General features: G+C 29.9%; 3 protein-coding genes across 6 annotated transcripts; 2 read left to right on the forward strand and 1 right to left on the reverse strand.

Annotated features, from left to right (window-relative positions):
- The first annotated feature begins 1,707 nt into the window (after nucleotides 1-1,707).
- Nucleotides 1,708-6,294, forward strand: LOC114191714 (chaperonin CPN60-2, mitochondrial-like). The gene is made up of 18 exons (XM_028081072.1): nucleotides 1,708-1,922; nucleotides 2,177-2,201; nucleotides 2,349-2,480; nucleotides 2,770-2,929; nucleotides 3,019-3,194; nucleotides 3,281-3,376; nucleotides 3,581-3,685; nucleotides 3,805-3,891; nucleotides 3,973-4,062; nucleotides 4,152-4,232; nucleotides 4,316-4,384; nucleotides 4,590-4,667; nucleotides 4,788-4,883; nucleotides 4,988-5,087; nucleotides 5,166-5,269; nucleotides 5,485-5,590; nucleotides 5,700-5,778; nucleotides 5,960-6,294. Exons 1-18 carry the CDS (start codon nucleotides 1,885-1,887, stop codon nucleotides 6,063-6,065), a joined length of 1,728 nt encoding a protein of 575 aa, XP_027936873.1. The 5' UTR covers nucleotides 1,708-1,884; the 3' UTR covers nucleotides 6,066-6,294.
- Nucleotides 6,295-6,601: 307 nt separating this feature from the next.
- On the reverse strand, nucleotides 6,602-12,467 carry LOC114191715 (PHD finger protein ING1). Its single transcript, XM_028081074.1, has 7 exons — nucleotides 12,343-12,467; nucleotides 12,158-12,229; nucleotides 9,215-9,402; nucleotides 8,678-8,741; nucleotides 8,418-8,523; nucleotides 6,977-7,139; nucleotides 6,602-6,888 (listed from the first exon to the last, which is right to left on the reverse strand). The coding sequence occupies exons 1-7, from the start codon at nucleotides 12,368-12,370 to the stop codon at nucleotides 6,778-6,780; spliced, it is 732 nt and encodes a 243-aa protein (XP_027936875.1). The 5' UTR covers nucleotides 12,371-12,467; the 3' UTR covers nucleotides 6,602-6,777.
- An 8,104-nt stretch (nucleotides 12,468-20,571) lies between these two features.
- Nucleotides 20,572-25,300, forward strand: LOC114190812 (probable serine incorporator). 4 transcript variants are annotated; one of them, XM_028079857.1, is made up of 13 exons: nucleotides 20,572-20,810; nucleotides 21,196-21,437; nucleotides 21,959-22,035; nucleotides 22,233-22,392; nucleotides 22,734-22,758; nucleotides 22,840-22,929; nucleotides 23,048-23,219; nucleotides 23,457-23,530; nucleotides 23,764-23,833; nucleotides 23,914-23,985; nucleotides 24,121-24,254; nucleotides 24,532-24,605; nucleotides 24,780-25,300. In XM_028079857.1, exons 2-13 carry the CDS (start codon nucleotides 21,200-21,202, stop codon nucleotides 24,869-24,871), a joined length of 1,278 nt encoding a protein of 425 aa, XP_027935658.1. In that variant the 5' UTR covers nucleotides 20,572-20,810; nucleotides 21,196-21,199; the 3' UTR covers nucleotides 24,872-25,300. The 4 variants fall into 4 exon arrangements, with proteins under 4 accessions (XP_027935658.1, XP_027935660.1, XP_027935661.1 ...); XM_028079859.1 differs by lacking the exon at nucleotides 20,572-20,810 and having other exon boundaries at nucleotides 21,196-21,274; nucleotides 21,417-21,437; nucleotides 21,959-22,094; XM_028079860.1 differs by lacking the exon at nucleotides 20,572-20,810 and having other exon boundaries at nucleotides 21,196-21,274; nucleotides 21,417-21,437.
- The last annotated feature ends 855 nt before the right edge of the window (nucleotides 25,301-26,155 follow it).

Raw genomic sequence — 26,155 nt, forward strand, 5'->3', positions numbered from 1 at the left:
GTTTCAGTGTGTGTAAAGGGGAACTGAAACGGATTCGGGTTTTACATTCGGGTCCGAATCCGAAGTGGATAGTCCTACAAGGTATTCCGTTTTGGCGGACCTTATCCCAGCCCACAACCTATAATAGGCACACTTCTTCCATTTGGAGAAAGTCTTCCTGCACCTCACAATTTCAAACTGCACCTATATATACTTCAAAATTCTAATTTTATTTTCTAGTTTAAGATTTTCATTTTAAATTTCGAAATGCAGGAAGGAAAAACCTTCTTGCTTTATGAGTCTTCAGGAATTTTTTCTATTGCGGATACTCTGTAATTCTTTAAATTTTATTAAAATATAAAATAATTGGAAAAATATTTTTTAACTATTTTCTCATCTGATCGATAAAATATCAATTTTATATTCAAATTAAAAATCAAATCCTTCCTTTATAATTACTATTGCACTTCAACTTACATGTCACTGTTGAAAATTTAATGCATGATTTATATACTTACAAACACAGGTTCTTCAAAAATTATAAAAAAAAACAAATAAATAAAGTCATGCATTAAAGTTTGACTTGCTTATGGGTTTTTTTTTTTAAATTCTGTTTATTTTGATAATTATATTACTATTAGATATAAGAGAAATAAGTCAGTGTGTTTGATTAAGTCAAAAAAAGAACTATATTTAATTTCATGTATACTTGTTTCCAAATTTTTAACATTTTTATGACATATTTGTTTCACATTCTTTACTTTTATTTTTAAAAATGAAAATTTCAAAATGTATATTTTAACTATTTTAACTTTTACTTATATGTTTTATTAAGGAAAATTGAATATATATATATATATATATATATATATATATATATATATATATATATATATATATATATATATATATAAAAGGTTCGATAGTCATATATAAAATTCTTCTCTTCCAATATATATTTTTTTCTAATCTACCTAATGTTATTTGTTATCTTGACATTCATATGCGTGAAACATCTTTAGATTATGATCTGATTTAATCTGATGTAGGAACTTTTTAAAAAAATTCATCTTATTACATAGTATATTGATTAAAAGAATTTATTGTATTGTTTTATTGTTATATTTCATATCGTTAGAATATAATATAAAATTCAGCGGTCATCGATCTTTTTATTTATATTACAAATTTTAAGATAATTATAATTATAATTTCAAACTGAATCCAATGTTCATATATTTTTTTATGTGCAATATATTATACATAAGAAAAACTTTTGCAATAACTTTGTAACTATATTGGATAATAATGAGATAACTTAAGAAATTAAAATTATATTTCATATTTTGTTTATAATTTAATTTATTTCTCACTTTAATATGTTATGTATTTTTTAAAAAAAGAGAAATATTTCTTTTAATGGAAATGAGTTTTACAACAACTTCATTTTTCATATTTATTCCCAAGTTGGTATTGAATTCTAAGATCATGTATATTTTTTTATCAATAATGATTACTTGAAGACAAAAGATGAAAAATCATTTATCATATTAAAATATTTTCAAAATCAACATTTTAAATATCGTTATTATTTTTATTAGTATACTTTTGAATTAATATGAAAAATAATTAACCTATGTTTTGTGCGATGCAAACATACAAACACTAGTGTTTTTTTAATAATATTTCAGTTTAATTATTAAAAAAAAAAATAAAATCATGAACTATGAAGATGGTGTGGGGGTTGGTGGCTTAAACCCTAGTACAGGAAGCCGCTTCTTCCAGACCCTCCTCTTTATTTTCATAAACCCCACGCACACTCTCCATTTCTCACTTTGCCTTTGCACTAGGTGCTCCATTGCTGCATTTTCTTTACTTTCTCTCTTAATTTTTCATATTCCCATCATGTATCGCTTTGCTTCTAGCCTCGCCTCCAAAGCAAGGTCACCCTCTTATCCACTCTTACTTTTGTTTGTTCTTTTTTATTCCTGTGTTGTTTGGAAGTCAAAATGTTCCTTTGGGTCACAGAAAATCTTGCAAAATGGATCAAAATTTGATTTTTTTTAATCATTACCTCACTGGGTATTGTGTGTTTGATTCTTACATGTTGGGTGCTACGTTGTGGGTTTGGAGGCTAACACTTGATTGGGATTGATTGGGTTTTTTTGACTTTGAATTGCTGTTTCTTTGGTTGCAGAATTGCTAGGAGTGGCAGCAAACAGGTGGAATTCTAGTTCTTTAATGACACTTTTTTATAGTATTGTAACGCTGGCATTTGAAATTTGAGATTTTATTTTTGGAGATTTGTGTGAGTGAATCCTTAGTCTTTTCTGTTTTGTTTGTCTGTTCTCTTTTGCTGCATGATTTAGGTTGGAAGTACGTTGAGCTGGAGGCGAAATTATGCGGCTAAGGACATTAAATTTGGTGTGGAGGCTCGGGCTCTGATGCTTAAGGGTGTTGAAGAACTTGCAGATGCTGTCAAAGTAACCATGGGTCCCAAGGTAACCGAGGGGATTGTTTGATTGCTTCTTGAGTTTGTTGTTTTCTTAAAATCATTGTTGATGGGGGAGTGTTAATATTTGTGAAGGAGGTAGAGTAAGGGGTAAGTGTAGAAGGATTGTCACTTATGTATTATTGTGGCTGCAATCTCATTTGTTTAAGAAGTCAACTTTTTGCTTTCGAGGGACAAAACCAGTATTTTACAAAAGAATGAACGACATTAATGCTAGTCTGTTTTGAGGTATTGCCATTGTTCAATAGTTGATTAATGTTGAATTTATTCTCTTTAAGGGGCGTAATGTGGTAATTGAGCAAAGTTTCGGTGGCCCTAAAGTAACTAAAGATGGAGTAACTGTTGCAAAGAGCATTGAATTCAATGATAAAGTGAAGAATATCGGTGCCAGTCTCGTAAAGCAGGTTGCTAATGCTACTAATGATGTGGCTGGTGATGGTAAGCTGATATATCTAACGCTTTTATTATTTAGTAATTTCAATTTTACCATGACTGAATAATGAGGGAGCATTTTAATTGTTTTGCAGGAACCACATGTGCCACGGTCCTTACACGAGCCATATTTACCGAGGGCTGCAAATCAGTTGCAGCTGGAATGAATGCAATGGACCTGAGGCGTGGTATAAGTATGGCTGTTGACGCTGTTGTAACAAACTTGAAAAGCAGAGCTCGCATGATTAGCACATCCGAAGAAATAGCACAGGTTTGTGGAACCTCTTTGTTAGAATCTTTCCTTGCACATTGCAGGGGATGCCAATATGGACTTAAGTTTTGAATTTGAATTGTCAGGTTGGTACAATATCTGCTAATGGAGAGCGAGAAATTGGTGAGCTGATTGCCAAAGCTATGGAGAAAGTTGGCAAAGAGGGAGTTATCACCATTTCAGTAAGTTCTAATCTGATCATGCTATTTATTGGTGTTTTATATGCCTGTTTTACTTGTAGAAAGATTTTTATTTTTATTTTTATTTTTATTTTTGCTGTTTTACTTTTCTCTGTGGAAATAAGTGAGCGTTGTTTAGTTGTTTTGAATTTTTACTCCTTTCATATTTTTAGCTTATTATAAGCCTTGATCATGGAACTATTTCAGGATGGCAAAACTTTATATAATGAGTTGGAAGTTGTTGAAGGAATGAAGCTTGACAGGGGCTACATATCTCCTTATTTCATAACAAATGATAAGAACCAGAAATGTGTATGTTCTTTCTTATCTATGTAATTCACAACATTAGACTATTTATGGCAGTTTTTGATATCCCTTGCTCATGAATCTTTGTTTTATATATACTTACCATGCATGTCTTGTTCCTGTAGGAACTTGAGGATCCCCTCATTCTAATCCATGAGAAGAAAATCTCAAGTATAAATGCTGTAGTTAAAGTTTTAGAGTTAGCTTTGAAGGTGAGAAGTGCCATTCCCTTTCTTTTGCATCTGACTTTTAAAATATTGATATTGGCTGTTGACACCTACTCTCTTTTCCAGAGACAAAGACCATTATTGATTGTTGCTGAGGATGTTGAAAGTGATGCACTTGCAACACTTATTCTAAATAAGCTTCGGGCTGGAATTAAGGTTTGTATTGCCTGCTTGGCTGTAGGTTCCTAAAACTTTGTATTGTTAATTTTGTGGAGTTGAGCTTATATATGAAGCTTTGCTTGTAGGTATGTGCAATTAAAGCCCCTGGTTTTGGTGAAAATAGGAAGTCCGGTCTTCAAGATCTTGCAGTTCTAACAGGAGGAGCAGTAAGTTTACTGTTTTGAGGTTACTGCTGCATTAAAATTTATTTTGTTAACTTACTAATGATACCTTTTCTGTATCCCAATAGCTTATCACTGAAGAACTTGGCTTGAAGCTTGAAAAAGTGGATTTGGATATGCTTGGCACTTGCAAAAAAGTAAGAATTTAGCTTTATTTGTAAAACATTTGAAGGCACTGTAGAACTTTTAATGTTGTTTACTGGTTCTGGTTGAGGATGTTGAATTTCCTGTAGCAACTCTCTTGTTTGATATTGGAATATATTTTTTGTTGTGTTCTCTGTTCTTATGATGGAAGTACATAGGGTTAGTATGGGCAACTCACTTAGGTTCTCATTGTTGCAGATAACAATTTCTAAGGATGACACTGTCATTCTTGATGGAGCTGGTGACAAGAAAGCAATTGAGGAAAGATGCGAACAGGTTTGACTGAGTTTATTTATAGATTTGGTTTCCCCATTATACATGTATTCTATGTTCCGTCAACATGTCAGATTTAATGCCACATCTGATTTGTTTGTGATGACTTTTTTTGACAAACAGATTAGGTCAGCAATTGAAAATAGCACCTCAGATTATGACAAGGAAAAATTACAAGAAAGATTAGCCAAGCTTTCTGGTGGTGTTGCAGTGCTCAAGGTATACCTACTTTTTTCATTTTGTTTTAATGGTTTGTCCGTTGTGAAAATCCCACTGAGGTTCTACGTTGACAAGAGTAACATTTGAGAAATAACTTACTACAGATTGGAGGAGCCAGCGAAGCTGAAGTTGGTGAAAAGAAGGATAGAGTGACAGATGCCTTGAATGCAACTAAGGCTGCTGTTGAAGAGGGCATAGTACCTGGTAAAATATCAGTGCATACAGTTGATTAGTTTTACAATCATGAATCAGATCTGACCTCAATTTGTTCTGATACTTCAGGTGGCGGTGTTGCTCTTCTATATGCATCAAAAGAGTTGGATAAACTTCAAACTGCTAACTTTGATCAGAAGATTGGCGTCCAGATTATCCAAAACGCTTTAAAGGTTTGTTTTTTGAATTGCTCTTCTGCTCCTCCATATTACATTTTTGATTCTGACACTTGTGCAAGCAAAACTTGCTCCAAGATTTTTTTTCTCATCCTAGTGTTCATTCTACTGTATGAATTTATATTCCTAAGATCCATGTTGTTAAAGACTTTTAACTGAAATTGCTGATATGGGTTGTCATTCTATATTGCTTGTCCCCATATATAATGCAGACACCTGTGCTCACAATTGCATCAAATGCGGGAGTTGAGGGTGCGGTTGTTGTTGGTAAACTATTGGAACAAGGTGATAATGATCTAGGATATGATGCTGCCAAGGGTTAGTGTTCTTTTATTTCATTTTCCCTGGTTGTGTTTTCATTCCTCGTCAGCAGAGAGACTGATTTTGCTGATGCATTTTTATTCTTGTTTTTCTGTTCCGTAATTAGGCGAGTATGTGGATATGGTTAAATCCGGAATCATTGACCCATTGAAGGTGATTAGGACAGCCTTGGTTGATGCAGCAAGGTAGGATATGCTGTAATTTTATGTTGATATTGATGCATTTTAACTATTTGTTTGTGATGTACTTGGTTATAACTTCTAGATTTATATTCATACATTTCTACTCTGGGTTTTTAAAATGGTGTCATGTGTACTTTTTTGTTGTTATGTAGATTGCTTAATGTTTATGACCCTTTTTCTGCAGTGTATCATCTTTGATGACAACAACTGAAGCTGTCGTGTCTGAACTTCCTAAGGATGATAAAGATACCCCAGCTATGGCCGGTGGAATGGGTGGCATGGGTTATTAACCGGCTTCGATTGATTTGATTGCACCTGAAGACAAAGAATTGGTGCTGAACCCACACTTACAACCTTTTTTTAGCTGAATTATTTGTGAAGGCATCACTGTAATCATAGTGAGAGAACGAGATGTAGGTAAGAAAAATTGACTGCAATAATTCAAATTAAAAGACATTTATTTGTAACAATTTTTACCTCCCAAATCAAGGTATTGTTCCGGGAAAGTTGTTTGTTTAAGGTATTCTTGATCTTCCGATCGATCATATTTAGCACCAATATCCGAAACTGGAAACAATCGTCATAATTTATCTTTTAACCGACCTAGCTATAGTAGCTATAGTTTTTACAATGTAACGATTTGACATAAGTACCTCGATGAATCATGGTCATCTGAACGAAAAGTAGAACTAAGTTTGTTTCCCATCTGGTTACGGTTTTCACTTTTATTGTCTCCTGATGATCGAGATCTGCTTTATTCTGTTTAGTTTGGATTTTATCATTAGTGCAGAATTCCATGACCTGGGGAACAGTAAAGGAACAGATAGGTCTGAAATATGTGCCAAACCAATTCTTAATACATTGACATACACCATACATATAAGTCATTGGAAATGAACTGTTTCAAAATTTCCCTAATAAATAAATAACACCCTTCTAGAGATATTCAGATATACACACGCTGTATCGTTTTTTAAGCTTATTCTTATTCTTCTCTCAGCCTCATTTGCCTCTACGCCGATTTTTTGTTGTTGCGCAATTTGAACAGTACCATTTTCCTTTTGGTTGCTCTTTCAGACCAACACAACCGAAATGAAACCACTCTATTTTGCACTGTAAATTTAAATAGATCAAGGAAATGATGTGTAAGCATTGTAGGTAAAATTGACAAAAAATGTATTTGGAAAAAATAAACACCTACGTTGGGGTTATCACATGCAACCATTGCTCCATAGCTAACTTGATTACAAAAGCAGTATGTGGGTTCATTTGGATCAACAGGTAAATCTAAATCCATGCCAGTTGGCTTTGCTGTGGTCTGTGCTTCTGTTGCCGCCGCTGTGACCAATGTGGTTTGGCGTGTTCTGGAGAGTTAATTCAAAATATGCATCAGCTTGTAACTTTTTTGTAAGCTCTTCGTAATCGGAAAACAGGAGAACAAAAAGAGAAAGCTAAAATTATTATTACCACTCGTCATTATATTAAATGTTTTAGGGAAAATGCTGTTTTGAGAGTAAAATGAAATCTGCTGCTGTTGATCATTTCCGATATTGATTAGATATTAGGAATTATAAAAATAAATTCCGATATTTTATTACATCATAAAGATTTTTCATTATGAATAACATTTCTGAAAATAAATTTGGCTTCCAAAATAAGTAGTATTTTGAGGATCTAGAACTTTCATATACTTGGTATTTAGGATTAATTGAGGTTCAACTACATATAGAGATGCTATGATTGATGACAGTAAGGTATCCGGACAGCGATGTACAAGCACATAACAACAAGGAAGTATAGCATAATGTCAAATGTCGTGAAAGTATTAAATGAAGAAAAGGCATATAAACATGGGATGATGGCAGGAGAACATCATACATTTCTTACAGCAAAATTGACATCTGCCTATTCATTAACTTCTCTGACTCGATGCTTTTAGGTATCACAAATTGAATTCAAGTAACAAAAACATTCTATTCTTCACCAAGCGTAAAGTAGAGACTGGGAGCAGGTACAGGCACTGTTGCTAATAATTAAGAAAAAAATATATTTAGTATCATGGCACTAAGCATCTTCCCTGTCAAGAGTACGTTCAAAAAAGGGAAGAAGGTTATTGTTTTCAATGTGGCCACTGGCAAGCCATTTGGGATCCTTTGAAGGTGGTCTAAAAGGAAGAACTCTTATTTTAGGGGGGAGAAAGATAATTCAAAGGTCTTGAATTGATGAAACCAAATTCAGTGCTGATCAGCAAGGAGTAGTTTCCTTATTTTAGGCGTTGAGGACAAGGTGGTTTACCGGGAGTCATTGATAGGACCAAATCTGATTCAGGCCCTTATAATTTGCAATAGGAAGTTATTTTTGCATCAATTTCGGATTAGGCAGTTATAGGTTATTATGACGTGACAGTTATAAGTTACTTTATATTAATTTGGGTACAGACATTAGAGGAACTGAGGTATGATATTGTTAGGTGGAAACCCCGAATTTGTACTCGAGAAGTAATTCTGGAGTTCAGCACAAAACAGTACCATAAAGGCAGGATTCTTATTTAGGAAATGCATGTGTGACAGTCAAAAAGCAAAAAGGATAATTTATAAGCTAGTACAAAATCGATTAAAATGATTTCTAGAAGAGTTACATACTTTTTTCGCCCTCCTCTACCAGTCCCACTTTCATTACCCCTTCCAGATTTTGTATTACCCTCTGGTCCTGAAGCAGGCACTCCAGCTATTGCAGCATTTTCTCTTTCTGTCATTAATCATATAAAATTAGGTTTTATTAACAAATAGAATTAGTTTGTCATCAAACACCATATACTTCAACTATATCACATAAAAAAGACTATTAATAACATTTACAATACAGATTATGAGCTGCACAAAAAAGGTAGGAAGTGCAGTACCACGTCGAAGCTCCTCATCAAACTTTTTAAGATACTGATCAAGGTATTGTATGTGTGTGTCTACCTGCAACAAAATGATGAATATGTAATTACTAAATTCATGAAATTAAAGTACGAAACCAGTTTCCACTAACTTCACTGCAAATTTATCCCAATATCTATTCCTGAACTGGATTTCTCTTACCAAACGATAATACTTGCATATATAACTCTTTACCCAACTCCCAAGATGTTAAGCCAAATGAAGTGTGTAATAAAAGGAAAATAATATACACAAACCATGTTTGTATAACTGTTTCACAGGCAATGAACACTTGAGTGTAACTAAAATCATTGACAACCCAGAAAAGAAAAAAAGAAACTAGTAAAGAAACAAAAATACAGATAGCAGGGTTGCATAAATACAATCTTTTGATCTAGTTATATCACAGTAGGTATTACAAAAAGAACGCAATATCAAAGTCCAGGCTGATATATTCAAAGACAAGCATTAACGAAGGTCTTAAAAATGAACATAACAAGAGAAATGTGGACTACCAAATCATATGCCTGGACAGCCAAGGCTACTTTTTCATCAGCAACCCTGATACTATGCTTTTGCTCATCAAGCGCTTCATCAGAGAATCTAATAACTGAAGTATCAGGTGTAATGTTTCCAGACCTAACTCCCCGCCTAATATCTTCAATTTCATGTTCACAACGCTGTTCATTTTGCCTTTGAATATCTGTTTACACACATCACAATGCTTATGTTGAGTGGAAAAAGACCTCAGATGTGATATGATAAGAGTAGAAACAGACACACACAACTACGCTTTTCTTCTTTTTCCTTTATCAATACAAGAATGGGCATTGTAGATATTGATCACAAATATGAAAAATAGTACTCTGTATCTTTAATTTAATATCTAATACGTAATCATATTTATGAGTAATCACCAGCAAGATCATGAACATATAACATATTGTAAATGTAGAGTGCGAACTTTAAGCTTATCGCAACCTCACAAATAGGTTTGCAACCCACTTGTATACTACATTTTTTATTTTGTCTTTAGTCAATATAAGATCTCCAATACACCCGCTCATGCTGAGGACTAAATATCCCAAAGGATTACATATTTGTGAGTGGTGTAATAGCAAGTAACAGAATAAGTCTAACAAACTTTATTAGCATATGTTGCGAAACCATCCTATAAATTGGATTTTAAACCTAATCCAACTTCAGAAAAATTGACTTGCAAAATAAGATTTGCACTACTTATACACTATAATTTGGTCATTTCTTTAGTTGACGTGAGTTCTCTAACAATAACATTGATTGGACCATAAGGTCTTCAAAATTCCAAACACAAACTTATCATAATGGACTGAAATTACCATTGGAAGTTAAAAATTCTATTTCTAACCAATGTTTAACATTATAATTGTAGCATTTCGCTCAGCATTATAGTGGCACCACTTTGATCGGTACAGAACCTTGCCCGGAACTCTGTTGAAAGCTTTATTCACACAACATGCCCTTCTCTCTCATACCATCTATTTTGAGACAAACCACAAAAAAACTCCAATCCTTTCTGTTGTTGTTTCCAGCCACTCCCACTTCTCAATTTTGCATGCACTCTGTTATGTCAATTTTGTGCTCATCCTCTACTTCTTTCAGTTCTCACAAAAGTTCTACTAAAGGTCTGTATCCTCCCTCTGCCCCTGTTCTGTTGCACACCCTTCTTTTTTATTTGTCTCTTGTTCTGTTCTGCCACTCGCCCCTTTTGTTCTTTGTTTGGGTTCTATTTTGAATGTCTTTTTTATAATCAGTCACTCTTTAAGCAGCTGTAGCATCACCCACTAGGAGGCTTATACTTGTAAATTTCTTTATTTCAGTTCTTATTGATTTGTGTATTTAGCTTAAGAATGTAGCTTCTGATTATTAATTATAAATATATTTTTCATCATGCATATATTTTGTTATTTTAGCGTTTATATGTATTTAATGTAATTATTCAGCCTGTATCTACAATCCTCATAATAGTGATTATCCCACTATCTTCTATCACACTATCATGCTATAATCACTATGTGCTACTATCTCCGAATAATAACTATGCTTCCAGATTTGTCTATGCAAGGATTCATATACTATACCAAATGATTGATATCAACCTAGTATCCCGCTTACTTTTGCAAGAGAGAATGTGCAACAATGATCTCGAAAACAAGTTTTTGAATCCTGGTGACCACATTCCACGGTTTACTGAAATCAACTATGTACGGATGACAATACAAATTCTTTGGGAAATTCAACCATCATCTGATATCTAAATAAAAATAAGAAAATGATGTTAGTTACTATTAGTTCATAGCTACTTGGTAAAAGCAAATTGATGTTAATTCTGACAAGAGTGCACTGCATAAATTCTATGATCTCTCAGTTTCTCTCTTCTTTCTCTGTATCTTCTATATTCTTCTATTCTACTCTTCTTCTTGTCCCTTTTCTCGCCATGTTTTCCAAAGGGTCCCTAAAGCTCAATCTTGCTCTTAGGTACTAGAGGCCCTATAGGATTCTGGAAAAAGTAGGTCCAGTTTCCTACAGTTACATCTTTCCAAAAACTCAAATAAACCCAACATTTCATCACTCCTAATGCAAGTGATGTCAATACCCTTTGGAAATGGTAGGTCCAGATGCCTACAAGTTACAGCCATGCATAGTGTCTTCTTCCTGAAAAGATCCCAACAAACATATGAAAAGGAAGAAGATTCTTATCATCACAATATTTGGTGCTCTAGTGTGGTTTTGCTTGAAGAGGAGGCTACATGTATTCATCTATTCAAGTTTCAGCAGCAATTCCCAATGTTTGAGATGTTCAACCTTTGAGGACAAAATCTTCATTTTGGGATATTGATATGTGAAGATAAATAAGAAAATTATATTAATGAATTATGTTTGATAGCTGCTTACAAATAAGGTAGGATGTTTTGTGCTTTTGTTTCTCTCCTCTTGCCCAATATCCTCTCTATTCTTTTATCTTTCCTCCACTTCTAGTTATGTCTCTCAATTTCATTATATTTCCCTCCTAAGTTCTATATTTTTATCGGTCAATAATCACATCCTAATAGACAAGTGCATTCAGTCTCAGGGACATAGAATGACATAAAAGTCACCAACCTACGTAGCATTGCTTGAAAATAGAGTTTTTACTTGTCATCATGGTATAAAGGGAAAGAAAGAGTAAATAGTCATATTATCTCCCATTCAATCACAATTATCAAGTATGACATGTTTATTGATTTTTACAACTACTTCACCATTTGTACTTGGCATGATTTGATTTCTCATTGTTTCTCATTGTTTAAATGTGAATCGATTTTTTCGTTCACTGCCAGCACATTAAAATTAAACTAAAGAAGAAAAAAATGCAGACTCTTTAATAAGCACATACATGAGAAGTACATAAATAAATAGAATTATAACACTACAATTACCCTGTAAGCTCTTATCCAAGTCACGTAACAACGCATACTTCTTTTGAAGTATAACAGGCAGTGAATCCAAATCTACAGAAGAACACAGAACAAAAGACGTTTGTTGTTGCGAAATTGAAAGCACAAACACAATCAAACCCTAAAAATCCAAAAGAGAAATGGTGAGAGATAGAGGAAGGAATTACTGGCTTGAAATTCCTCAAGGAACGACATTAGGGTTTCCAACAGGGCTGAAGGGATAACTTCAATTTTAGTTTAAGATGAAAAAAATATTAAATGTAAATTCTGCCTCACTCTTTTGAGTCACGACTTTTAAGAATCTTCATTATTTTAATTTTAAGGAATGGATTTATACATTCAATTGTTGCAATTAATTAAATTAATTCCAAATATTGGTTAGGTAATTATTGTAAGAATTAACATTTTAATTATATAGAAATAAAAATACATCCATGATATTCGTATTTGTGTTTAGTTTTTTTTCTTCTTATAATAAAAATGTAATTATTATAATTATAAAAATATGAATATAAATAATTGTTATAATTTTATTCTAGGTAACTTTTATTTATTTTATGGATATTTTTTACTATAAATACTTATTTTAACTTGAAAAACAGTTACATTAATTTTTTTTTAATTTAAGATTAGTGATTAAATTTAAAAAAAAATAGTGAAACAAATAAAAAACAAATTACTATGTACATGAAAAGAAAATTTAAGAATGATGTAGATAACTAACCAAAACATATAAACCTATAATGAACTCATATTTATATTTTTATTATACTTGGTAAAAGCATATTGTATATTCACAATTTTTTATTCCTTAAAAATATATATAATTCTATTATTTCTATGACTAATTAATTAATAAAAAGAGATAATACAATTTAATGTGTATATGTATAGTTTTATAAAAAATAGTATTTTAAAAAATATGTAATCATTTTTTTTTGAAAGAAAAATTATTTAATTATCTTGAAATAAGAAAAGTATACAATTATTATTTTATAAAATGAAATGAAATTATTTTTATTTATTAAAGAATAAAATCATCCAATTTCAGGAAGATATAAAGAAGTTACCAAATGATTTTCTTTACATATTGTGTAGGTCAAAATAATATAAATTTAAGAATTAATATAATTTTATAATTTATATACTTTTTACTATTTTTATAAATAATTAATTAAAAATATAAAAATAATATAATTTAAAAACATATATATTTTTATAAAAACAGTATTGAAAAATTATATAGAAAAAGTTGATTAATTAGTAAAAATTATCTAAAAATAATTTAGTCAATGCTATTATTTTCTTGTATGAGGATATAATTGATAATGATTCGTTATTTAATAAAGACAATAATGTTTTTGATGATAAGTATGGAAAATACTATAACTAATTTTTATTAAAATATGGTTATAGTTATTTATAAATTGTTATATTTTGTATTTTTGTCTCTATACTTTTTAATTTTAATCCTAATAATTTGTTGTTGTTGTTTAGTTTAGATAGTATTCTGAATACTAATATTTTATCATAGATAACAAAATATTATGGACGACAAATATTTGTCAGGAATTGAATATAAAATTACATAATTTAGATAATCAAAATATACTAAATACTACAAATTATTACAAGATTTTCTTAAAATTAGATTAATTTTTAAATACATTCTAGTAAAAATAGATTTGATACAATGTTTATGTTTTATATGTTGAATCAAAAGTGAAAGACAAGTATCTTTTATAATTGATTTTCCATATAAGTAATAGATTTTGACAGACAAATCTTCTGTATTCTTATACATGTATAAGTATTACTGGGTAAATATTATTTTTAACTTATTTTTATCATTATATTTAGAGTAAATAAAATTAATATATATATATATATATATATATTAATTTTGTCTCATATTCCGATTAATTTTTTTCAAAGATAATAATTATAATAATATAATACATGACACATGTATCATTTTTTTTAGTCATTACACATTATCCATTAAATTCTTATAGATTAATTATCATTATTAATTTAATGAGAAAAATTAGATTAACTCGATTTAAAAAAAATATATGATGGAATTGAAAAATAAAAATAATAAAAATAAAAATAAAAAGTGTTATATATAACTATTCTTTCTCTATTAAAATATTAAGATTTATTGCTTTTTTTTATTATTGTCAAATATGAGTTAAAGTTATAATTTAATAAAGAAAAATAAAATGACTTAAAGTTATAATTTTAGTAAAAATAGGTAAAAATAACAACACATAAGAAAAGATTAATGATTTCATCTTCACCTTCTTCCTTCTTATTTCTTAAATTAATCAAAATACTTGCTACCTTTGGACTTTTTACTTTTCATAAACATATTTTTGAAATTAATTCTTATCAACTCTCACCAAACATACTTTGGGTGGTTTCACAAATAAACTCCTCAGTTGCAAGTTTTCTGACTCATACCTAACTTCAACATATATTCAAATTCTTTACAAATAAGTTAATTGTGTTGAAGAATTACGGCAAAGTATACAGCAAGGAAACTTAAAGTTTTTATGCAAATAAAAAAAATATACAGACTTAATTGAGGTTTCTACAATTATTTTGATTTTTTTTTTCATTTTGAATAAATTAGAGTTTTATCATGTATGTTCATGTCATTCAAACTAAATTCATAGTTAAAAAAAAGTATAAAATAGTTAATAAATTAAAACATAAACTAATTTATACAATTTTTATTTAAATTATTCTCAACTTTGAGATCTAGAAAAGAGGATAAAAAGTGGTATATATATTTTTCTAAAAATGATGATCGATTATTTTTTTACTAAAATATTGAATTATAAATAATTTTATAATAATCGAGTTTCATTTTATAAAATTATTTTTTTCTTTTAAAAATTTCTTTAGAACATCTTCTATCTTTTTTCTAGGTTTCTGATCAAATCGATAATTCTTTTGATGATAAAAAAACTACTAGTGGAATCACTGTAGAGAGTTCTTCATATTTGTTTGATCAGAATTGAAAATATGACGAGTTCATTTTTATTTTATTTTAGAGATATCTTAGCATTTTGAGGTACATTTGGCTAGGATGACCATGTATTGATGGAAAAAACGTGTCATCATGAAGAACATCATCATCTTTTACCTTCGAGAATCACTTTACCTATAGAGAGAAATAAGATTAACACAAGAAACACAAAAATATAACATGGAAACTCCAAAATTAGATAAAATGTCTAATGACAACTAGAGAATAATACTATGTGAAAATTTGTACAACACATAAACAACTTTTTCATGTCATTTGACCCCAAGTGCACCCACACCCCTTAAAGCAAGAATTTAACTATATCTCACAACACTATACTACAAGAGTATAAGAAAAGTCAAATACAAGCTTAAAATATTTTTTACAAGGACTAGAAACACTATAAACACAGAGTCCATTATATAACTATTATCCCCACTCCCTTGCTTATATCCTAGGTGATTTAAGACTTTTTAAGATGCATTATTTTCATCAGCCCAACATGCATGTGCCTTAAATATACGCAAAGTGAATCTATGCTGAATTTTGATCCTAGTGATAGACTTAGTTATTTGATATGATGTTTGTGTAGGTAGTTAGAGGATTTGTGTGATTTAGAGCTTTAGGAGTACCTATAGAGAAATAGGGAGTTTCTATAATAGGCAAGGGTAGCTAGTTTGAAATTAAATTATACTCATGATTGATGAATCATGAATGATATGGTGATGATTTGTGATGAATTGGATGTGTGAAATTTGTTTTAGAATAATAAATTGCATGTATAAAGTGCCTTGATGAATTGATTGCCTAACAAGTGATTTTTGAGTTGTTTGTCTTAATGGTACATGTGAATTAGTTGTGTGACTTTATTGAATTTGTTTAAGGTTGTTTGATAAGTAAATTATGCATGTTTCTAGGGGAAATGATTAAAAAGCTTTGACAAATTGGTCAGGAATACATTGTTAGTAGAATTGAACTACATAATTATGCAAACTCACTAGACGAGCATATGGCTCGATGCTCACTAAACAAGAATGCATAATTTGCTAGTCAGAGAGCTCGAACGTTTTGATTCATAGAGCGAGTCATTCTCTGTTGGGCGAGCTTATCAAAAGCAATCCCATTGGGTATACTCGGTGAGTGAGTCAAAGCTTGATTGGGCGAGTCTAAAATTGCTGAAAACATTAGAGCAAGGTATGCACTTGCCTTGCTGAGCGCAAGAGTTTCACTATGACTCTCTCGTTGAGTGAGCATGTATGCCGCTGAACGAGAAGGTTTTAAGCAAAATCGGAAAGCATCAAGGTAGCCTTCTTATTGGGCGAGCAGTATGGTCACTAGGCGAGTTTCTTTTAGGGGACACTCGCTAAGTGAGACATGTTTTCATTGAGCGAGAATATACTAATATGAAATTATATAAATAGTTTAAATCTGGTAGTTTTTGTTATGATTGATATGAATTGAATGGAAGGAGGAAGTAGTGATTCCTAGGGTGGGAATACTGTCATGGTTGTATCATGTAGTGAATTTATAATAGAGACTGAAATGAGATGATTTTGACTCTACTAGTGGTCAGATTCATTGATATGGGTAAACTTACTAGTGGTCAGATTCATTGATATGGGTAAACTTTGGCGAGAATTTTAAGTCCATTGAGCTTAAGCCCTAAAAGCCCCAACATCACACAATATCAAGTTTTAAAAGAGTTATCAACTTGTGTAACCTATTGGTAAGTGCACAAAATCAATTGTAAATCGAATAAAGAGTTATTGTATTTATAAGGATTTAACAAGTATATTGGTAGTTTATTTTTAGGATTTTTGTATGAAAATATTGATAGTAGTATATATTATATAAATTAAGTGAAATGGAGGCCATGCTTGATTTTCATCACATGTTCTACTACACCAGTAGTGATTTTGTCTATACTATACAAATTAATCAATGTCTTGGAAGTACTCTAAGGTAGATGTAGGCCCATTCCTGCAGCCTATAACTAAGAACTTCAAATCCAATGTGATTCCTCTAGTCCTAGTTTAATGAATTCTCGTTGTAATATTAATTAATTAATTTGTATAAAATAATAAAAAATTACGGTAAAGAAAACATAATATCATCAAATATTCAATATTAAGAGGAGAGTTATTTCTTTGATATCAAATATTTAGAAAAAAATTATAATTGTATGCATTTCAAATTAGAATACCAAATAAAATTAAATGAAAACCAAAACACTTATTAAATTTGTAAACATAAATGGAACCTAGTTGATAAAATTTAAAAAAATATAAAAGAAAACAAATATTCAAATTAAAATATATTTTAAATGTATGTTTACTACACTTTTTTAAATTCTAATGAATATCTTTTTGTATACAATAATAAAAGTTATAATACATCATTTGATCAAAATCACGCAAAGAAAAAATATTATACTAATTGTAATAAAATTTTAACGTACATCTTGTATCTTTTGAACTTCCATACATGTTAGATGATGATAAAAAATGATGTCAATTACATTAATTTTTAATATTATAGTAAATAAAATTTATTTATAAAATTATAGTGACAAAGTTACAACATGATTGATAATGAGTTAGAAAATAAAAAATAATTACATAAAATATATTAAAATAGTATTCTACATGATAAAAATAAACAAAAAATTATTAAATGTGTGTCTTACAAACAATTTGAGAGACTATTGAATGAAATCACACAAAGGAAAACAAATGTATAATTAATGGTATTATAAGATGAAAAATATCAACACAGTCAATCGTTGAGAAATAACAAAAATTGTTTTAGCAAAACAAAAAAATTCTTTAAATGAATCACAAATTAATAATAATTTAGTAAAGAAGATAAATCATTTATATTACCTAGTAAATGAAATATTTATGCTATTAAACAATTAAATTGAGAGTATTAAACATTCCATGTGAAAGGAAAATATATAATAAATAAAGATATTAAAAAAGAATTTAGTCCATTTCAAAACTTTGGACCAATTTAGCCTTTTATCTTTCGAAATACGTGAAATTAGTTATTTTAATCAAATTTTGTTAAATTTATTTGACATTTCAAGCGCGTTTTATAATAGTATTTGACTTAACATTAAAACAAAAATGTGTCAAATAGTATAAACAACTCAAATACAATCCTTAACTACATACGAAACATCAAATAAACCTAACAAAATTTGATTAAAAAGACTAAATCCACTTATTTCAAAAGATGAAGAACTAAATTGATCAAAAGTTTTGAAATGAACTAATTCCAAGATTTACTGAAAGTTAAGTGATCAATAACATATTTAATCCTAAAATAAAACTAGTAATAGATAGAAGAAGAGAAGGGAGAATAATGAATGAAGAGTAACCTTTATGTGGATGTCATCACTAATACAAAGGGTCCTATTCATCACTTAAAATTTTAGAACTTGATAGCTTTTCTTTTACACTTTTAATATAATTTTCATTTTTAACTTAATGAATATTTAAACACCTTATAAATTTATAAATGTTGATACCCAAGTAAAAGTTAAACCTTTAAATTCTTTTAAAAAATAAGTGATCTTATTATATATATCGACATCATAAGTAGATATACTCTTTCATGTGCCTATATGTGGATAAAATCAATCTGATATAATACATCTTAAAACTTACATAAAATTTGATTAAAGTTTTTATTTGTTTTGGAAGCTTAAGAACTTAAATAAATATAAATGAAATTTAGCACGCGAAAGATACATTCAACGGTTACTAATCCCTAATGAATACGCGTTAGGGCGTGTTTGGATTGGGTCCACCTATTTTTCTCAATCATATAGGGAATGCTACAAAAGGTCTTCATGTGGCTACCCATTTTTGTCTTCACCTTCTTTGTCTATATTCCAATTTCTATTTTTAATGTCCAAAACTCTTTTAATTCAAACTAACCTTTTCCCATCTCATTTTTCTCCAATCTTTTTAACAATCATGCATGTGCCACATTTCCATCTAGATCATAACTTCAAACTTTCAAATAATTCAACAATTTAGTATTTAAATATTAAAGGAATAGTTAATAAAAAAATTGGTTTAATCCATATAAAAAAGTATAAATTAATTTGTTACACATTTCATGATGTCTAAAAACATAACAAGATTGTATAATATAAATAAATACAAACATCTACTTATCAAATTGATTTTACAAAAATAAGTTAAATTAAGATTTCTTTTCAAGATTTTTAAGAAATAAGTCTAATTCTAGACAAATGTAGTTAAGATATATTTTGATGATTGTGATATGATACTAAAGAGTAGATTTTAAGTCTAATTTACCTTAACAAAATTTATTTATAAAGTAAATTTTTATCTGAATATATCTTAGCTCTACTATATGTAGAATCTTCAACAAAAATGAGTTAACTATCACCCTTCTTTTGTATTAAAGAGCTAAAAAGGAATTTTTATTCTTTTATAGACAAATTTATTGATAATTTTTGAATGTAAATACTAAAAGAAAATGATCATATAGTTTTATTCATATATTAATCATCTTAGTGTATAAGTCATATAAACTTTGGTTGCAATTTTAACAACTATACAAATAAGGTGTATATCCATATTATTAGGATATTAAATATAGATTCCTGAAATCTGTTTAGTACAAAAATGATTAGATGATCATATATTACCATGATCCCAAATAATCTGCACATATGACATATAATTAAATGTTATTATTAACTTTTATCATAAATAAAAAATTTCAATACATGTCACATAAAATTGCTGGCTATAACTACATGACATGTAATTGAATGTTCTTAACTTTTATCATAAACTAAATAGGTGTATTGGTTGGGACCATAGCAGGGTCATAGTTCTAAACCACCCAATAATTTCTTGTTTTAGCTGCTATCAAGTTTAAAACACAGCAATTGAGTGAGTCTTATAATAAAAGTTTGAGCTAGCATAAGAACTTCATCAAACAGCTGGCGTTTTCTACTTGTAGAAGGTACTTAGATTTCTTAAACATTATATTTCTTGGGAGCAGTGATTTTTTTTTAAGGAAAAAATAATGCAACTTTAGTCATTCTTACTTGTTTCTTGTTATTATTTCTTAGTGAGTGATTTTAGACATGAAAATGAATTAAAATTATGTGACTTTTTCCGTTATATTTTTTTGCTGGTTTTATTTTTTTCTGCAAACTTGTATAAAATAATATCATGGAAAGCAGAGGAAACTTCTACACAAGTGAGCTGCACCAAAATGTGAAGATTTACTAGAATATTGATGCAGAAGTCAAAAAGAAAAGACAAGAAATATTTGATGTGTAAAAGTATGACAACATGTCAAATGAGGACACCAACAAAATTGCTTCAATGAAGCCATTGCAACGGGTGTGAAAACACAAGTTTCAAGATACTACTCATCACTCACCTTTCTTCTGTCTTCAAATACACTTCTCAACCTGCTGCTTCTGTTTTCTGTAGCTCAAACTTTGCATTTTCTTTTAACAAGTAGGATCAACAACACCCTTTGTCTATTTCTCCATTTCTGGTGTTGTCTTGCTTCTGAGATTGCACTCTTAAGCAAAATAAGGTGAGAACTTTGTAGTTGGTTCATGCAATAACAGGCATTTCCTGCATTTAGTTCATAACTTTTACTCCATGATCTTCTTGAAATCAGAGTTTTTTCTTTTTTCCTTGAGTTAACTATTGAAAATGTTTCTTGTGTGAGCATCATTAAGTTGGCTTTGTTCTTCTTTAGTAGTTTGTAAGATGAGCATTTTTGTTGGGTGTTTCCTTCTTTTGAGCACACTTCACTATCTTTTAACTTAAATCTAGTGTCTAGTGCAACATTTGGCTAATGTTTTACCACACATTTTGATAGTTGGGAAAATTTGAAACAATGTTGTATGTGACATTGCCATTGTTTGATAAGTGTTGTTGATGGTGGTTGATCAAGTTTTTTGGTTTGGTTGTAGAATTATGAGTGCCTCTGAAGTGACAACTGAAGCAACAGCAGCACATGCTAATCTGAGGGATTCACAGAGTGTGCTTCAGGTACAGGTGATTGCTTCTTTGGAGTTAAACAGGGTTGATTATGCAGAGGGAAGAAAGAAATCACTGAGAGCTCGCTATTATTTTGGCATTATATTCTTGATAATTAATTTTATTGCCTGGTTTTTCCGTGACTATGGACAAGGTGTTCTGCCATTTATTCTTCGTAAGTCAATTTTCTATCTATCCATTTCCATTCTCCAGTCTAGTCTCAGGCTATCAGAAATTTTGTACATTAACCTATAACATATATTGATGTTGGGTTTCAAATACGAGTCTAAGTCTTACCAGTAGAAATGAGAAAGTTGAATACAATATACAATAGAAAACTCATAAACCAATAAGGTTTTGATGGAAAACAGTTTTAATCCTTTATATGAACTCACCTCTCATTTGTGTTATGTCACCGTAATGAATTCTTTTCTCGATAGATTCGTCAGTGGTATCAGAGCCGTGTTTAAATAGTTACTTCAAAGTTGATCAGGAGGGTCATGGAAATGATTTTATATCTCCCAGAAAAATCTTAAAATAAACACACTTGTTGCAAAACGTTATGTACTCCAATTTATTAATGATGAAGATTTATCCATTAATCATTTTTCATGAACCTGGAGATATTGAAAGTGAAAGATGTTAGGGTCATTTTGTCACTCATTGTTGTTGTTGATACTGTTGTAATTTGTACAGATATGAAAGCTTGTGGAAAAGAAGGAGAAGAATGTTTTCATGCACTGGGAGTTCTTCGCGTGAGTTTAGGATGCTATGTATCTTTCAGTTATCAGAGTTTCTGCTCCCTCACCAATCATTATATACTGCTACTACTGTATCTCTGGATATAACCCTCTAAACGAAGAAATTTTTATTCATTAACTTACTATGTAGTAATCTAGTATCTTCTGCCAACAGAACATGCTACAATGATGATTTATAACAAGAACTATCTTCCTTAACAATGAAATAGATATTTTTCTCAGTTATGTTTCTCACAACAGTCAAAACAAGAAAATTACATGAAAGTTGGAATTTATGGCATTCTGGCTACTGGGAAGTGAAGTTTATTATACTGCTTGTATCAATGGCACTCCCATTCTTTTTCCCTTCAGAACTTGTTCAAATATATGGTAAGTTTCTTGCTTTTTCATAATTTTGATTATCACACATTACTAACAACAATGCTTCTAAACTGGGGTTATCATTCAAGTAGCTTTGAGTACAATATAATTTTTCAGAAAGGATAATTCCTCTCTTTCTTTACCTTTTCCTTGAACATCATTGATAATGTTCCGAATAATTTAGGAGTAGAAATGACAAAGTTAAATACCATACCACGAAAAAAGTGGTGTTAATTCTTTATGTTGATTGGGATCATGTCACATATTTATATAATCTCTCTCCTAATGAATCTCAAAAGAAAACAAAAATTCCATCATATAAGAATGTTAACATATTCACAATCTTGCAGGTGAGGTAGCTCGTATTGGTGCAGGGTAAGCTTCAAATCTTTCACTTTTTCTCTTACCAATACAAGGTTGTTATTTACATGCATGTGGTTGTTCATGTTCACACAGAGTTTTTCTTCTTCTACAACTTGTGAGTGTCATCCAATTTATCATTTGGTGGAATAATTACTGGATTCCAGATGAAGAAAGGATGCAGAGGTAGCTAGCTACACACTATTATTGTTGCAAAAATTCATAGCAAAACTTCAAAAATCAATTTTTACATGTTTTCAAATAAGAGATATATATAATGTATATAATAGTGTTTTTGTGACAGGTGGTCCTTTGGAGTTTTGATGTCAACATTGTTTTATGTTGTCTCTATATGTGGAATTGTGTATCTGTACAAAACATATGCTCCAAGAGCTTCATGTTCTCTCAATCTATTTTTCATCACATGGACAGCAATTCTACTAGCTGCAATTATGGTTGTTTCCTTACATTCAAAGGTACACTGCTACTGCAATTTCTCACAGTCTGCATTAGCAGAAAAAGTCTCTCACTTTTCATGTTTCTAATTTCTTTCTTTATCCCTCAGAGAATATATATTAGTTGGGTTAAAACATGTTTTTAATGTTTATATATACAATGAGATTTTTTTTTTCTGACAGAGCGACCTAATATTTTGATTTCCATTAAAATAATTGAAACATATGGCTTATCATTTATATGTTGAATTATTACAGGTTAATAGAGGTCTTTTATCTTCAGGGATTATGGCTTCTTACATTGTTTTTCTTTGTTGGTGTGCATTGAGAAGGTAAACATTCTGAATAGCATTTTTTCACATCAAAATGTGGTTCTTATTTGGAGTGTAATATACTCATATGTGTGGCTGATTCCATAATCATCATTACTTTGATTCTTCTAAAAAGGGTTCAATTTGATTATGTATGTGGTAGCTTGATTCAGTGTGAACTTGAAATCATGTATTATATTTGGAAATTCCTTCTAGAGATGGTATACTTATAGATCTCCATCATGGAGTTTCAGTGAGCCTGCAAATGCAACATGTCAGACAAAGAATCAAGACAAAGGAAACACCGATTGGATAACTATAATTGTAAGTTTTTTCAGTCTATCTTCGTTAAATTTATAAACCAGGTTAAATTAATTTTACAGCATATGTTATTTTCTTAACAGGGCTTCCTTATTGCCATATTTGCAATAGTGATAGCAGCTTTTTCCACAGGCATTGATTCCAAATCCTTTCGGGTATTTTAAGGACTTCTGAACTTAATCTCCATTCTTTGATCTAACAAGACAACTCAAGCACGTTGCTTGCAAGTTGAATGATGTTTTTTTTTTTTTTCCCACATATTGAAGTGTTTTTTGTGTGGTCATTTTCAGTTTTCAGAAGAGATAGTTGAAGAGGAAGATGATATTCCTTACAGTTATGGATTTTTTCATTTGGTATTCTCCTTAGGAGCAATGTACTTTGCAATGTTATTCATCAGTTGGGATCTGAATAACTCAGCCAGAAAGTGAGGAACCTAATTTATCTTATAATACTCATCGTACAATGATGTTTTGACTACTAAATTTTGACAACTTTCTCTTACAACATGATGTGTCATCTTCTAAGTGGTTTTGGAATATCGAGAATGAGAAAATAGAAAAATGAAGAACCATTTAGAAAATGTCACCTAAGATTATAAGAAAAAATTGTCAAAATTTAGTAGTCAAAAAATCATTTTCCATACCGGTTATATGACTCTTAATTGATTATATCTTCTTTCACTTTTATGAATGATGCACCAGGTGGAGCATTGATGTTGGCTGGATGAGTGCATGGGTCAGAGTTATCAATGAGTGGTTTGCTGCAACAATTTACAGTAAGTGCTTTACTGCAACAAAAAAGTCTTTTCCAAAATTTCAATACATTCATTCATGTTAAGAACACAATAAAAATATCAATTTTTCTCATAAAAATTATAAATTTCTGTACAATTTTTCACATATTTTCCAATTCCCATATTAATTGTTTTCTTTTTATTTGATGGTAACAGTATGGATGCTGATTTCACCAATTGTGAGACAAAACAAAGTCATGGGTAATGATAGAACTGTGCAGGAGACAGTTGACTCGGTTATGCCATGATTAACAAACACAAAATCATCAACATTCTTACAAGAAAAATGAAAATTCTTCCCTTTTAAATTTTTCTGTTCCTTAGTATATTTTACTCTTCAACCCACTTTTTCTTTAATGGTTGAAAGGCAAAAAAGTGGAAAATGAAATAAAATGATAAAATATTTTGCTTTACGTGGTAGACCTGATTGAAATACATTTTCAAATGTAATATATAATCATGGTTCTGATATCTCACTTTGTTCTTATAGCCACATTATTTAAATTCAAATCATGGTTAGTAAGGTTATATGATATGATCTGATGTAATGTTATAGAAGTTGTGATTGGTTTAGCTGTTGTGGACCACAGAACTAATGGTTTAGTTGGCAGCAATTTGTGTTAAGTGTTTGTTGACTTCATTATTTAAATTTACATCAGGATTATGTTAAGAAAAATGGTTGACAACTTCTGATATAAATTCTCCCAACAATTATGCTTTTATATAGATTATAAATAAAAGCTATTTATTTACTTGGTAACGATATGTATGGAACTTTTTTTACTTGTAAGTAAAAGTTTTAAAGCATAAATAACTTTTGGATCGAAATATATAACTGGTATTTGTTTTGAATACACAGCTGAATAATAAATTATAAAATTGAATAATAACTTTTGGATCAAAATATATAACTGTTATTTATTTATTTATTTATTAGCTCTTACAATATCTAAATTATTTTAAAGTTGTTGTTTTGGTTACTCAACTTAATTTTTATCATAACCGCTATTGATGACATAAGTATCAGGAGAAACTAAATACATATCATTTCTCACTATTTCGGATAAAATTAAATACATATCATTTCTCAGTATTTCAGATAATTAACAATTATTTCAATTTATAAATGCGTAAAATGATCATACTAAAAATATTCAAATTTCCTACTAAAAATATTTATATGTCCTGTAAATTTTGTTTTAAAAGTTTTTTGGTAGAAAATACTTACAAATTTTATTGTGAAAAAAAATTTACAAGAAATTACTACCAATTCTTTTGTAAAATATTTTGTATAAAATACTTTTCGCAACAAATTTTGTAAAAAATACTGACAAATTTTATAATCTTGTAAGAAATAATTACTCACGAAGGAATTATTTGTCAATTAAGGTTCTTAGAAAAAATGACAAGAAAAAATATTTTCTTGCAAATATTTTAACAGATTTGCAAAAAAAAATTCCATGTAATATGAAAATGGATAATATCATATATTTAAAATAAAAATTTTAATTTCTTAATCATCCAACTTAAAA

Source organism: Vigna unguiculata, chromosome 7, assembly GCF_004118075.2.
Source record: "Vigna unguiculata cultivar IT97K-499-35 chromosome 7, ASM411807v1, whole genome shotgun sequence".
NCBI classification, from domain to species: domain Eukaryota; kingdom Viridiplantae; phylum Streptophyta; class Magnoliopsida; order Fabales; family Fabaceae; genus Vigna; species Vigna unguiculata.